General features: G+C 34.1%; 2 protein-coding genes across 3 annotated transcripts; one reads left to right on the top strand and one right to left on the bottom strand.

Annotated features, from left to right (window-relative positions):
• The first annotated feature begins 7,317 nt into the window (after positions 1–7,317).
• On the top strand, positions 7,318–11,596 carry LOC129895084 (uncharacterized). 2 transcript variants are annotated; one of them, XM_055970727.1, is made up of 3 exons: positions 7,318–9,538; positions 10,905–10,943; positions 11,193–11,596. In XM_055970727.1, exon 1 carries the CDS (start codon positions 7,669–7,671, stop codon positions 9,469–9,471), a length of 1,803 nt encoding a protein of 600 aa, XP_055826702.1. In that variant the 5' UTR covers positions 7,318–7,668; the 3' UTR covers positions 9,472–9,538; positions 10,905–10,943; positions 11,193–11,596. The 2 variants fall into 2 exon arrangements, with proteins under 2 accessions (XP_055826702.1, XP_055826701.1); XM_055970726.1 differs by having other exon boundaries at positions 10,905–11,596.
• A 346-nt stretch (positions 11,597–11,942) lies between these two features.
• LOC129895085 (transcription factor MYB20-like) lies at positions 11,943–13,762 on the bottom strand. Its single transcript, XM_055970728.1, has 3 exons — positions 13,374–13,762; positions 13,024–13,153; positions 11,943–12,940 (listed from the first exon to the last, which is right to left on the bottom strand). The coding sequence occupies exons 1-3, from the start codon at positions 13,504–13,506 to the stop codon at positions 12,226–12,228; spliced, it is 978 nt and encodes a 325-aa protein (XP_055826703.1). The 5' UTR covers positions 13,507–13,762; the 3' UTR covers positions 11,943–12,225.
• Between the last annotated feature and the right edge of the window lie 2,802 nt (positions 13,763–16,564).

Below are 16,564 nucleotides of genomic sequence, written 5' to 3'. Positions count from 1 at the left end.
TATATAGGCATAAAAAATTGGCAATTTGCCCAACTATCCAATACCCAATACTCTATTTACACAGAAAAGAGGCAATTTGCCCAACTATCTAAGTGGATGGGACCCACTTAGATAGAGACATCCATACACAACACTCCCCCTTGGATGTTTATGTATAATGTGCTTTCTTAAAAAAACTCTATAAGAAATAATATACATATTTATTCTGAACACCCATATATATTGTGTCTCGTTAAAACCTTACTAAGAAAAATCAATGAAAAAAAGCCTAGTTAAGGAAAAAAGTACACACATCTGGTAATACGCTTTGAGTGATGCCTCATTAAAAACCTTTTCAGAAAAACCTAGTGGGACAAAACCTTGGTTAAGAGAAAAAGAATGCAGCACGTATTTTACTTCTCCTGATGAAAACTTCATTTGATATTTTGGAGACGACGCATTCTAATCTTATATCTTAATTTCTCAAAAGTTGATGTTGGTAATGCCTTTGTGAATATGTCCGCTAAATTATTACTTGAACGAACTTGTTGAACATCTATTTCACCTTTCTTTTGAAGATCATGGATAAAGAAGAATTTTGGTGAAATATGTTTTGTTCTGTCTTCTTTGATGTATTCTCTCTTTAATTGAGCTATACATGCAACATTGTTTTCATACAATATTGTTGGAGCGTCTCTTGTCAAAGAAAGGTCACATGTTTCTTGAATGTGTTGAGTTATTGATCTTAACCAAACACATGTAAATAAACGACATGATATAGTTGTACCACCACATGTAAACGCGATGATATAGTTGTACCACCACATGTAAACGCGATGATATAGTTGTACTACCACATGTAAATAAATAGTCTGTCTGCGATTGACCTTTATGGGGATCAGATAAATATCCTCCATCTGCATAACCAATCAATTCTGACGTGGATTCATTTGAGTAAAACAATCCCATATCTTTGTTCCCTCGGAGGTATCTGAATATATGCTTAATTCTATTCCAGTGTTTTCGTGTTGGGAAGAACTAAATCTTGCTAAAAAGTTTACTGAGAAGGCTATATCTGGTCTATAATTGTTGGCAATGCACATTAATGCACCAATTGCACTAAGGTATGAATCTTTATTAATATCAAGAGATCTCACAACCATTGAGGTATTCAATGGATATGCTTTATTTATATAAAATCTCTTTAAAATATTTTCAGTATATGTTGACTGATGTATAAATATCCCATTTGTAAAATGTTCAATTTGTAGATCAAGACAAAATTTTATATTTTCGAGGTCTTTCATTTCGAACTCCTTTTTCAGATATTTTAATTCCTTTGAAAGTTCTTACGGAGTTTCAATCATATTCAAATCATCAACATATACTGCTATTATGACCAATTCAGATTCAGACCTTTTCATAAAGACACAAGGGAAATTGGATTATTTTTATATCCTTCTTTTAGTAAATAATTGCTAAGACGATTGTACCACATGCGCCCTGATTGTTTCAACCCGTATAAGGATTTTTGAAGCTTTATTGAGCAAGTTTTTCGAGAATCCTTGTATGCTTCAGGCACTTTGAACCCTTCGGGTATTTTCACAAAAATGTCGTGGTCTAATGAGCCATATAAATAGGCACTACAACGTCCATTAGGTGAATTTCAAGCTTTTCATGAACCGCCAAATTCATTAGATACCTGAAGGTAATTGTATCCACCACAGGAGAATATGTTTTCATATAGTCAATGTCAGGCCTCTGCGAAAAACCTTGGGCTTCAAGCTGTGTTTTATAGCTTACGACTTCACCTTTTTCATTTCATTTACGCAAAAAAATCCTTTTGTACCCTACTAGCTTGACACCTTCATGTGTTCGGATTATTGATCAAAAAACTTTACGTTTTTCAAGTGAAGTTAACTCTACTTGAATTGCATTCTTCCATTTTGGCCAATCATTTCTCTGTATACATTTATCGACAAATTTTGGTTCAAGATCCTTATCTTGTTGCATTATTTCATAGGCAACATTATAAGCAAAAATATTATTGACCACAATATAATTTCAGTTCTACCATTTTCCTGTCAAGACATAACTTATTGAGATTTTTTCATTCTTATTATTTTCAGATACTTGGACCTCCTCGGTGGTATCACCATTTGTTGTGTCTCTGGGCTCTTCTTGAGCACTTGCCTCCAAATTATGATCATCTTGATCATTTATTCTTTTCCTTTTTCGAGGATTTTTATTTTTGGAACCAATTGGTCTTCCACGTTTTAAGCGTGGCCTAGACTCATTTGCGTGAACAAGTTATCCTATCGGGACATCAACTCGAACTTGAGCATTATCAGCTGGGATATGCGATCTAGTAACCCGTGGAAGGTTAGTAAATGCATCCGGTAGTTGATTTATAATATTCTACAAATAAATCATCTTTTGAACTTCTTGCTCACATTGATTTGTTCGAGTATCTAAATGAGATAGTGATAATGAATTTCAATCTATCTCATTTTTCAATTGCTTATGTTCTTCCCCTAATGTTGGGTATACTGATTCATCAAAATGATAATCAGCGAATCTTGCCGTAAATAAATCTCGAGTCATAGGTTCCAAATATTTTATAATAGAAGGAGATTCATACCCAACATATATTACCAATCTTTTTTGGGGACCCATCTTTGTGTGATGCGGTGGAGCAATTGAGACATATACCGCATATCCAAATATTCTGAGATGAGATATTTTGGCTCCCTTCTAAAAGCCAATTGTAATGGGAAAAATTCATGAAAATTTATTGGCCTTATGCGCACAAGTGCTGCTGCATGCAAAATAGCATGCCCCAATACTGAAATAGGAAGTTTTGTCCTCATTAGCAATGGTCTATCTATCAATTGGAGGCGTTTAATCAATGATTCTGCTAGACCATTTTGAGTATGGACATGAGCGACCAGATGTTCAACTTTTATTTCAATCGACATACAATAATCATTAAAGTTTTGGGATGTAAATTCACCAGTATTATTAAGACGAATTGTCTTTATTGCATAATCTGAAAATTGTGCTCTTAACCTTATAATTTGAGCTAACAATCTCGCAAAAGCCATGTTGCGAGTTGATAATAAGCACACATGTGACCATCTTGTAGATGCATTTATCAAAACTATATAATATTTAAATGGTCCACATGATGGGTCAATTGACCCGCATATATCACCCTGTATACGTTCTAGAAACGCAGGACATTCAATCCTAACCTTAGTTGTTGATGGTTTAATAATCAGTTTTCCTTGGGAACAAGCAACACAGGAGAATTCCTTAAATTGAAGAATTTTATGATTCTTCAAAGTGTGTCCATGTAAATTCTCAATAATTCTGCGCATCATATTATAACTAGGATAGCCCAACCGGTCATGCCAAATGATAAAATCATTAGAATCAGTAAACCTTTTGTTTACTATGGTATGTGATTCAACAGTACCAATATTTGTATGGTACAATCAAGGAGAAAGTGCAGATAATTTTTCGTGCACAATTTTCTTTTTCGTATTTATTATAGTAATATAAAGGTATTCAACCTTTTCTTCATTCGCAGTCTCAATATGATAGTCATTTTGGCGAATAACATTGAAACTTAACAATTTTCTTTGAGACTTTACTACAATATAATGCATTATCAATTACCAATATCGTTCTTCCAGATAGTAATAAGACAGTTTTTTCAGAACCTTCAATCAATTTTGTACTACCATATATTGTATTGACATAGACCTTTTTCATAATTAAATGACATAAATATTTCTTTTCTTTTAAAATCGTATGAGTTGTGGCACTATCCAAAAGGCACATATCTCAATTATTCATCTTGGATTCAATTGAGGACTAAAAAATTTATTTATCTTCATAAAATAAAAATACATTCTAAGAGATAAATGAAGTAATAATATTGCTACAAAAACACAAGTCCTTTTTTTTCTTTTAAATAGATAAACGTAAAAAAACATGATAATCAAAAGTACATAAAAACAACAACATATTGAAACATCAATTATAATCCTTAAAGAAAACTTCAACCTTCAAATGAGTAACATCATTGAGGTCATTAAAATCGTCATCCTTCAAAGCCAGATTTGCTTCAATATTATTATTATGCGAATGTCCTGCCTCAACATTATTTTCAAACGCTAAGTGTGACTCTATCCAAGCATTAGAAGAAGAGGCACCACCTCTATTTGCCTTTTTTTAGAAGGAATTTTGATAAAACCTTATAAAATACTCAAGTGTCCGACGTTCATTTTTCCAGTGGTCTTTCATGCCACAACGATAACAGTTACTTCTTGAAGGTCCACTTTGAGAACTCATATTGTTCTCCCTTTTATGTTGACCACTACCACGACGATTATTATATCGTCTTCTGCCATTGCTTCGCCCACGCACATTATTGTGGCTTTGATTCAGTCCAAAATTGACTAAGGACAGAAGCAAGCTACAAGCCTTAGCAACCGCTTTCCTGCGGACCTTATGTAAAAAAAAAGTTTGTCTTCTTTCAGACTGGCCATTTGTTTCTACCACATTTGCTTCCGGTAACGGAGTAGTTCCAGTGGGACGGACTTCATGATTTTTCATTTAGAGGGCATTATGTTGCTCAGCCACCAGAAAGCATGAGATCAATTCAGAGTATTTTTGAAAACCCTTTTCACGGTATTGCTGTTGTAATATCACATTAGTGGCATGAAAAATAGTTAATATCTTTTCCAACATGTCATCATCATTTATAGTTTCTCCACATAATTTTAATTTGGAAGTTATTCTAAATACAACAGAATTATACTCAATTACAGTTTTAAAATCTTGAAACCGTAACTGCATCCACTCATAACGATCCCTTGGCAATACCGTTGCCCTGAGCTGGTCATATCTTCCTTTTAAATCTTTTCACAATTCAAGTGGATCTTTCACTGTCAATTATTCAACCTTCAGGCTTTCATCTAGATGATGACGAAGGAAAATCATATCCTTCGCTTTATCCTGACTTGATGCTTTATTTCCTTCGATTATAGCATCACCAAGACCCTTAGCGGTAAGGTGGATTTCAGCATCAAGTACCCATGACAAATAATTTTTGTCAGAAATATCAAGTGCCACAAATTCCAATTTTGATATGATGAAAATTAATTTTAAAAATAACAAAGACAACTAAAGTTAAATTTCTTCAATAGGTATACCTGATATAGAAGTTAATTTTCTGATAAAATTAGAACTTCGTGCTGATAACGTGATGTAAAGTAAATTAAATTCGCAAAATAAGGCAGAGAGAATAAGAGGAAAAACAAAAGACAGAGTGAAAGTTGAGAGAATTGAAAAGCCGTGTGTAAGTATTTTCTTCTTTCTATATCTGTGTTTTTTTGTTACATTGTGCACAAATCCGTGCAAAATATATATAAGCGCAAAAAATTGGCAATTTGCCCAACTATCCAATACCCAACCCTCTATATGCACAGAAAAGAGACAATTTGCCAACTATCCAAGTGGGTGGGACCCACTTAAATAGAGACATTCATATACAGCACTTGTGTTAAAAAAGTAGTTAAACCAATCCTAGTACTGTTAGCTTGCTATTGCACTAACAGTGTGTGGCATGAAATACAGTCGATTGGCATAGCACTGTATTAAAATCTTTTTGCATACGGTTCCTTTGGGGAAAGTTGTTTGTGCCACCAAATCGTCCGCTTTAATGAGGCCATGAAAGCGTAAACCAAAATCAAATTAGAAAGCGTTCATTATGGGGAGAACAATTAGGAGATTGATGATCAATCAAAAATAGATGTCTGGAGTCACATAATTTGGTACTGAATTGGATGGTGAAGAATGTTTATAATCTAAAGTTGACAAATTTTTACATGAAGTTGAAAGGGAAATATAATTTTCATAAACTTGGCAATGTAGGCTACTTTAATATTTAGAAACCCTGTTTGGGCCCAATTCGCTATTTGAATTGGGCCTGTTCGTGGACATATGGTCCAGTGAGTTCCCTAATCAAAATCCAATTATTGATTCAAAATGAATTATTAGTAAGACCCCATCAATAGGAAAAAGTGACATTATTACACAACTGTTATCAGTCCTACAAGGAGGGATTCAAAATGAATTATTAGTAGCAATGTAGCATGTAGTGCCTAGACATAAATACCTAAACATTCTCCTTTTATACCACATCTCATATCTGTTGGCCAACACCCAACATACCTAATTGTACAAATCTTGGCTTTGCCTTCGTGACAAATATAATGGTTCAAAATCGTTCTAGAAAATTGTCTTTTTAAAGAGACCTTATCCAACTTTAAAAATTGTAGTAGTATTCAGTACTAGTCGTTGCTTTCACTAATATCGTAGGCTGCGAGCATATTCACTGGTCAAGTCCAGTAGTAGTAATATTTTACATTTTAATTATAGTCATTTTCGGTCAAATGTGTCCAGCTAACCTAATTAAATTTGTAGAATAATTTTCGTATTGGAGTTGACGAAGACTCGATGATTTTGGATTTTCCGTTAACAAGTGAATGTGATGTTTAAAATTGCAAAAAATAAATCAAGTGGCTATGTAATACTTAGAAAAATCCCTTGATATTACTCGATCATTTCCATGCAAGTTAATAATAATAAAAGTTCCCCCTCCCCCCTCTCCCGCGCCATCAGTCGGAAGCTGCAGGTCTGCGCATAATTTCATAGCTATACAATAAACATCTTATTTTGCATGGAAGTTTCCCTTTTGACCCTTCAAATTTCAAGCTTCAACCCTCGATCTATAAGGAACCAATCAAATAGTCATGCAGTGTCACTCTTATAAAGAATTGTTGTACAAATTATTGAGTAATTCTCATTGCTATTCTCTGGACTAAAAATAAAATTCATACTGAAGTACGCGTTTATGAATATTGCGGGGAAGGAACTGTCCTATTTTTGACGCGTTTTGTCCTTGTCTTTTTTTCCTCTGAAGTAAACTAGACGAAGCCTGTTCAAATTCTTATCACATTATACTTTTGTTTTTTGGATTAGAAAGGAAAATCTTTAGCTCAATGTTGGTCATGTGAATATGACTATACTAGGACATCACGGGTTCTGTTATCAATTGACAAGCTGCCACGACACTCCTAGTTTAGAGATAACGTAACGTTTATCAATACACAATTGAGTTCTTTTTATTTATAATAATTCTAATGTATTTTAATATATTTAACTTTGGATATATCTCATTGAAAAAAGTAAGCGTAGAATATTTATAATATAAATAAACCAAATGCTCAAATCTAACCACTCGAGCAAATCTCATCACCTTCCTCGATGTTCTCTACTGCCTTCAATCTCTTTGACTCATTCTTCTCTTTATCTATATTTGGTCGTCACTTCATTACCACATGAAATTTTCCTTTTTCGAAAAAATATAACCATTGACTCATGTGGAATTATGATTCACCCACTGTTTTATACGGCCTATTATTATGCAAGTACTAAAGAAATGTTGTATTTAACAATACACAAGTGACATTTTTTTTTTTTTCGAGTAGAAACAAGTTATGTCAGCTGGTTTCCCAATTAGTACAGTATTAAAATATTGCTGCTAGATTTTTATTACATTCTCTTTCCCCATTCTTGAACCCCTTTACCAATTCCAAGATATAACAAATTAAATTAATGGCGGAAGAAGAGAAATCTGTTCAAGAAGAGCTTTCACTTCCGATTCTACTTGCTGATAGAGTAATCAAATCTGCCCAAGAAGCCGAATCATCCAAATTTGAATGCGCCGAGCTCTCCCGTCACGCTGCTCGGCTCAGCCAATTTCTCCGATCAACTGTTCGGCTCAGCAGTTCTTCACAATCCCAGTCACTCTACGACCGGCCCATCCGCCGGATAACTTCTGAAGTCACCAAGACTCTTGACCGAGCCCTAATTCTTGTACGCAAGTGCCGTCACAAGCCGAATCTCCTCCGCCATGTTCTTGCCATCACTTCCACTACTGACTTCCGGAAAGTCTCTATCCTTCTAGAAAATTCCATCGCCGATGTGACGTGGCTGCTATCCATATTCGACCCGGATGCTGGCCCGACTCTTTCACTTCCTCCTATTGCTAGTAACGACCCTATTGTGGCTTGGGTTTGGTCTTATATCGCTACTATTCAAATGGGTAATCTTCAGTACCGAATTGACGCTGCTCAGGCATTAGCTACCCTAGCTCTCGATAATGACCGCAACAAGAAAATGATTGTGGAAGAGAATGGTATTCCGCCTTTGTTGAAGCTACTGAAGGAAAGCAGTTCAGCAGAAGCACAAATTGCTGCGGCTACTGCTTTGTACAACTTGGCTGATGATGAGGAAAGAGTGAGGGCCATAGCAAATGATCTTGGTGTTCAAATTATTGTCAAGGTGCTTGCGGAATCGCCCATGAGAGTTCAAATTCACGTTGCGAATTTGGTCTCGAGAATGGCTGAGTTGGACTTGTATGCCCAGGAAGAATTTGGGAGGGAGAATATAACGAGGCCCTTGGTGATTCATCTGGGAATGGATGTAGTTCTAGATGAACCCAAAGACCCACAGCCCCGTAAGACTCCTAGTTTACATTCTTTAGTTCAAATAAATAAGGAGATGGTCAAGAATAATTTTAGTTTACATTCTAATTCTATGGATGGGAGTAGTAGGGGTGGGCATTACGGTAATAAGAAGGAGAAAGATAGGGAATTGGAACCCCCTGAGGTGAAATCTAGGCTTAAGGTAAGTTGTGCAATGGCACTGTGGAAATTGGCTAAAGGTAGTTTGTTGAATAGCAGGAAGATTACTGAGACTAAAGCTTTGCTTTGTTTGGCAAAGATTATTGAGAAGGAGAAGGGGGAATTGCAGATAAATTGCCTGATGACAGTGATGGAATTGGCTGCAGTGGCAGAGTCTAATGCTGAACTTAGACGAGTGGCATTCAAGCCTACTTCACCTGCTGGAAAAGCGGTTATTGATCAGTTGTTGAGGGTGATAAATGAGGAAACCTATGCTCCATTGGTGATTCTGGCTATTAAGGCGATTGGGTCGTTGGCTAGGACATTTCCTGCTAAGGACACGAGAATCGTCGAGCATGTAGTGGCTAAACTTGAGCATAGAAATGCTGATGTTGCCTTGGAAGCATGTATTGCTTTGGGGAAATTTGCATGTCCGGACAATTTTAATTGCGTGGAGCACTCAAAGGCAATTATTGAATTTGATGGAGTACCAAAGCTGATTAATTTGCTGAGGTATGACCGAGGGCAGTTGCACGAGCTTCAACTGCTCTGCTACCTTGCTTTGCACGTTGGTAATAGTAAGGCCCTCGAGCAAGCAAGAGCGCTGAGCATCCTTGAAGGTGCTGCTCGTCATGTATCTGCTCAGCATCCTGATTTGAGGGAGTTGTTTGCCAAGGCGATCCACCATCTTACTCTTTATCAAATTGGAGGTCATATGCATAGACAGGCTTAGTGCTTCATTGTTTGGATTCATATCCAAGCAGAATGTCCTTAGCACTCCATGCTTCTTAATTAATCAGGTTTGAAGCACTGTCCTGACAAAGTCTTATTCAGAATTTTCAGCTTCAAACCTTGTTCTTTGAAATTGTTGTCTAAGTCAGTATTTGGTATGGGTTCAGGTGAATCCGGTAGCTTTTGCTAAGACTGTATTTGTAGTAGGAAATTGATAAAATATGTATAAATATTTAGTTGAGAATCCAGCAACCAAAATAAATTATGGGCTCCGTGGCAAGTTCAAAACCCATAAACTTCAATTGCTGGCTCTGTCTTTGTGTGCATTGTGCAGATTAGCGTTTGTCAAACCTAATAAAATGTTACATTTTTGTGTAAAGGTATATAGTCTTGAAGGTCACCTAGGTTAACTGGCTGATTATGCTATTCGAAGAACCAAAATCTTGGTTTGTGTTGCTCCCAAAACAATGTTTGTCACTCTCCCACACCTACGTGATGGAGATGCATCATCCAACCATCATCTGTAGTCCATTAAAAGTAGCATCTAACGGAGTTCCCTCCTATGGATATTTAAGGGAATAAAGCAGTTCTTGAGTAAATTTAAGTCGCTAATGCAGGTTCAATATCGTCATTCTGGTGCTCTCACTATTTCTAGGCCAAATATATCATAAAATGATGTTAATTGGTTGGTGGCCATGAGCTTTCTTCTCACATGTCTTATTAGTGTTTGGTAAGCAAGTTTACAATGTTTACATTAAACATTCAGCTACTTGACCTTACGTAATAACACGATAACAATTGTAGCTTAAATGAAAGAAAATGGTTGACAATCAAAATCGTATTTGGATTTATTGAGACTGGCTAGATCCATTGTATAATTTGAACTTCATGTGTCTACCTTGTTGCGAATCTTTCTTCGGAAAGCAAATGGTTGCATAATAAAGATATGCTGCGTCACATATCTTCTCCTAGAGTTACATGGCTGCAGAGAGAACATTGCTTCAATTCTATGTGCTAATTGGAATATTTGTGGAAGAAGTACAAATGCAGAATAATGGTGTCTAAACAGCATACGGAAACAATCTATTTATGCTGCAGTAATATTTTTCGTTATGTTTTATGCTTTCTAAGACAAGGTTGCATATGCAATAAACCCTATCCTTATCAACTTTGGTCAACAACTATTGGAAGTCCGAAATAGTTTTAAATTTTATACACGGTCTGAGTAAATAATTTTTACACAAGTAGGTCATCCAAATGATATCTATAGGTAAGCCTCCTTAAAAATGTGAGACTTGAATCTTGAAATTACATATGTTACCTGCTACAACAAGTAAAGATGATTTGATGGTATAAAAATTGCTTACCCTAACGATGTATATTACTTTGAAATTGATCAATGTATAATTCGTGTACTTCTACATTACATTTCAGGTTCAGCTATTGTTCTTTTACTGGCAGGCTATTTGTAAGGTGACCCAAATTTTGATCCTCCTCTACTTTTTAAACTGAAACTGTTCTGAACACTTTTATGCTAAACTCTATACCATGATCTTCATACAAAAATCATTTTGCTCGTGTCAAATTGTGTCTAATAATACTTAACCTATGTGGTATTGCATTAACTTCTGAAACTAAGATGTTCTCATATTAAAATATCCCTCGGAGTGCCATGTGGTAGAAAATGGATCCAGTTTCTAATATGTCTGTTGCTTCTGATAGACCCGTAGAGGGAGCAGGCGAAGCGTGTCGTTCGGGCTGAAAAGGAGAGTTTTTGAACCATGTTTGCAAAACATAAATATGGCAGCAAAAGTGTAAAAGACAAAGCAAGGAAGTAACAAATAGTAACATATATTGAAGAATAAGAGAATACGAGACTATTAAATACTAATACTGAGAAGCAGAGAGGAGGCTCGCCCCTCCTCTTTTCTATCTTGCATCTATAGTATTTTTGCCCTGGTGGATTTCTTTCTCAGTTAATAAATCCCACTCCCACAATGACGATGATTGATTTGATCGATTGATGCAGAGTATTGCACTTCATTGTAATATACAGTTACACAATGTGTTTTTATTGTAGAAGAGGCAATCAGCATGTCTAATTATTTCTACATTCTTTTTTGATAGCTTACCGGAGACTTGGGAGAAAGTCTTGCGGCAGAAACCCCTGCTTTCTTCAAATGTTTATTGCTAGTTTTTACTTTGTATAGTAGTAGAGTTAGCATGTGTTTAACGTAGACGTATGAAGTTGGGACTGTCAAGCTTAACTTCAGACATTCTCATACTACCTAATGACAAACTTCAGATATCGATGTCTGAAGTTCATGCATAAATGTCTGGAGTTTGGTTTGCAAACTTAGTCTCATGTATGCCTAAAGTTTAAATAAAAAAGTTTGAAGTTTGCTTGCACAAGCAATATGTCAAATTTCGAATTAAAAAAATTACTTCAAACACATTTTTTTAAACTTTAGTCTCGTACGTCCAAGAGATTGGACTCTGAAGAGAATATGACAGTTGAGTCGGAAAAGGATAGAAGTAATAATGATCACATAAACAAGACCCTAATTCATAATAAAAAGCAGTTTTAGAAAACATTATCCATCTCATTTGTGAGACAAAACACTAAATGAAAATATTGCTCTTTGTATATTTATTATGTACATAGAAAAGAAGAAAACAGGAAATCAAGAATTAAAAAGAAAGTGACAATAAACAAATCGAATTTACAGTTTAAATTTGCTGGAAGACATCGAGATTAGCCCCACTTAAACTCTTCAGTTAAGGAACTCAATGGATAATTACTCATGAAATCTCCAGTAGTACTGTTACCATAGAGCTGATCTCTTTCATGGCTTGAACTTGACTTTAATTCTTCATTCTTGATTCCAATGTAAGGATACTGGAACAGAGATTCCATTTTGTTCTCAACATCCCATGACAAAGATTCACTATTTTCCGACATCCCGTTTATCCGATTTCCAGCAGTGTTTTGATTGCCACACATATTTGAACTATTACTTGAACTCATTCTTGAAGTTGAGCTGCTACCAAAATCAGTTTCTGTCATGTGTACATGTTCTAATTTTGTTACACTTGATGTTGAGCAAAACACATACTTTGGATTGTTCTCGAATTCGCTCTGATGATCATGGTATTGAGCTAACACTTCTGAATTATACTCACTCGGATTCGCATTGGATTGGAGTTCATGAATAAACAGAAGATCAAAGACTTGTTTACTTTCTGTAAATTGTCCATTGGCCATTTCATTAAGATGTGGTGGTATCTGCAACATTGAGGTATTATTTGTACAATTCTCTTCATCTTTAACTACTTGATTCACGCTGAGTGGCTTGTGGGTATTTGGATCAATCCCCTGCTTCATTAACTTCTTCTTCAAACTCGAATTCCAGAAATTCTTTATCTCGTTATCCGTTCTTCCTGGTAATTGTGCAGCAATTTGTGCCCATCTGCAATATAGATAAAACAATGAGTTAACTAGTTAAACAACCAAAACAGAATTACTAATGAAATACTGTTTTGTATGAAGGACCTGTTTCCAAGAACTTGATGGAGGCTAATTATCTTATCCTCTTCATCCTGTGAGAACATTCCTCTTTTAAGATCAGGCCTTAAGTAATTTATCCATCTCAATCTGCAACTCTTTCCACATCTTTGCAGACCTGTAACATTTCACACCCTTAAAAAAACATGTACTAATAGCCCCCCGCCGACCGCTATAGAGTCGGAGTTAGAATTTCAATTTAATGAATTTGAATTTTAAAACGACAGACTTCAAATAGTTATAATAACTGGATTCTAAATTTGATATTTATACATATTTAATGAGTTTCTTAACACAAATACACTGTTCGACCAACAGTAAAAAGATTATCTAATTACCTGCTAATTTAGGGACTGAACTCCAGGAGCCAATACCAAAATTGGTGATATAATTGCATAATTTCTCATCTTCTTCAGGTGACCACAACCCTTTCCTTAGCTTCTGCTTCACACCAGAAGAATGGCGTCCCATTAATTTGACTGTACTGTTTCTGCACCCCAAGCTTTCAACAATGACTGCCTCTGTTATAGCTTGACTGAGATAATTTACTTATATAATTGCGAGATTATAAAGTTATCAACATTATTCTTGCTAGAGAGGAATGAAAACATCTAAAGATAATAATCAATAACTTCAACAAGTCTAGAGAAAAATCATACTTAGACCTCAAGCTGAGAGAGAGAGAGAGAGGAGAGAGAAAAAGAAAGAATAAGAAGATAGGTGAGGCAAATCAAGTGGTTTTTAAGCAAATTTGGTGCTGTTTCAAATTGGACTTGATTGAATGTTAAGTTACCTTTAGTGTATAAAGACGCTTTCGTATTCTAAAAAATACAGCTTAATGAATTCTAGATAAATTATTTATACATATTCAGTATAAAGGAGATGTTGTTAAGAGTAAGAAAACAATTATGTGTAGTTTAATAATCGCAATTATACAGTATGATTGAGTTTATGGAGTGTTACTCATTTGCATACTACTATCATTTTCCTTCACTGACAATCCTACAGCCAGATGTTGAAAATTAATAGGTAGGCTAATGGGACCCTTTCATTTTCATTTACTAATAATCATGTGTTTTATTTTGTATTAGCTACACTCCATATGCATATATCTAATCCTGTAACCTCAAATTCAGCACAATCGTCATCAGAGATTAATTGAACTACATTTTTTTATTGTTTGTTTGTCATTGTCTTTTAAATATTTAATAGTTACCGTAATGTTCAAGACAACTAAACAAGTTTGAACTTTTCGAACGGTATATTTTACTTACTGTATTCAATTATAATCGAAAAATTATAAGTAACAAAATTAATCTAATTCTTCGATTTTGGTTGATTTGCGTAATTGAACCGAACAAACTATGGTTATATATACCATTGAAAACTGTAATCATCCCTAATTTCAAGGACCTTTTATTTTTTTTGGATATCTATAAAAGATAGTACGTACTTTGAAGAAAGAAGGAAGATAGTAGAAAAAGCAAGTGAAGACTTGTGTGAAGACTTGTTTGGCATTTTTATATTTTGGGTGAAATTGTAAAAGAAATATTTTAAAGCTCGACCGACACAAAGATTTCAGGAAAAGTATGGGGTCCAATATAAAATTTGACTTTTAAGAAAACACTTATAAATGTAACATTTTCTTGGTGTATAAAAATGGCTGTGAAAACTACGTACCATCAATTTATTTGGAAATGTTCCAATCGTGTTGCTTTTGCATGCCATGTCATTCTCCACCCTATTATTTTCAACATTCAAAATATAATTTGCCAAAGTTGTGATAAAGTCGACCGAAAACCCCCTCAAAAAATAAAAATTGAAATACACGTCATATATACATATATCTCAAGAAATTAAATTGTTTCATTTTCGAAAGATTTCTCTGTATTTTAATGAGACATTAATACAAGTGACAGCATGCATAATTTCTCTGTATGTCCAAAATTGTCAATTACTTATTTTTTCAAACATTGAAACATAAATTGCTTTCACGTCCAACTGTCAACTGTGTACATTTTATGGAACAGCTTCACTAAAATCATACGTCAAAATAGTTTGCAACATTATTGTTGTGGCCCTGCCTTTGAAATTCTTCTGTCTTATCGTGTTTTTTATTTATATACTTAAATAGTTATCATAATTTTTATTTATATACTTCTTAAGAAAACATTAATAAGAATAATATTTTAATTATTTTACCCTCTGAAAATATTTCACCATCTTGTCTCCTCAATAGTATTTGTAATATATCTATGTCAGCTCCGTCAATGATTTACTCCCTCTTAAATGTTTTAACTAATACAAGGGGTAAATGGGAAGAAGTTACTATTTGATCTATAAAAATAATAACTATAGAATGATAAGTATTTTAAGACGAGTATATAATCGTTGGAATAATTAGGAAGTCTTTTTACATTATCTTAGCGAAATATTTGTGCATCTAGAATATATCTATTTAATTTACCATAATAGTCATTTTGTAATCCATAATTATATTTATTACAACAATGTGTATATTCAATTTCATGAAATCTGTATTATTGTTGGAGGATGAAGGGGGAGGAGAACGAGAAGATGAGGAGTTTTTCCGGAAGTGCTTTAGAAAATTAGTCCTTGTGTAATTTTAATTTTAGGCCTTCCTTTAGTTTGAAGGCCAATATGGTCAATTAAATGATACAAGAATTAAAACTGAAATAGTATTATAAAATAAGGACTAAAATTACTATTCACCATTAGATATCGTTACATTAATAATTAGTTGCAAGTATTCTTTATCTTTCCTTTTTATTTTAACTCGATTATTACGATCATGAATTTATCTAAGAAATCAAGTCAAAAATATTTCGGAAGTATTAGAAGTGGGTTAATTTTATCCTTTGTTCTCTCTTTTGGTTTAAAATATGTCTTCATTTTTTCGTTTTTGGTTAAAAAAAATAATATCCTCCAAATAATTTAAGGATAAATTTAGCTCATTTTCTCTTTCTTTTTTTTTTTTTTGAGCAAAGTCCGTTAGTAGAAAGAGTATTTCTTTATTTATTTGACTAGTTGAAAGGCATATATTTTTTTAAGTCCAAAATAAAATTAAAAATATTTTTTTACCCTATTCACACTTGTATAATACATAGTAGTTCTACTAATGAGAATTGAACTAATGTCACGGGATAGTTGTAAAACATGACAGGACTTGAAAATAGAAATGGGGGATAAATGGCTGGAACAAATAAACTAAATGTATACGTGGTATTTACTATTGATCATTGTGGTGGGTAATAAATATTTCTACATTTTTAAATCATTGTTAGGGGTAATAAATATTCTTAGATCTTTAATTAGAAACTTTGTGTTTGAGTTATGGATAGTGTTTACTTGAAAATGGATATAATTGAATTTTTTACGAGGTTAAAAACAAGTGAATTGATTTAACTTATAAAACAGTGAATAAGTAAATTAATTATTTGATGAGTATATAAAGAATGATAATGTAAATAAAAAAGTGAATGAAACAGTAAAATTAAAGTATTGTTGT

Source organism: Solanum dulcamara, chromosome 7, assembly GCF_947179165.1.
Source record: "Solanum dulcamara chromosome 7, daSolDulc1.2, whole genome shotgun sequence".
NCBI lineage: Eukaryota > Viridiplantae > Streptophyta > Magnoliopsida > Solanales > Solanaceae > Solanum > Solanum dulcamara.
Note: the sequence above shows the minus strand (reverse complement) of the source record. Positions and strands in the feature narration are given on the sequence as shown.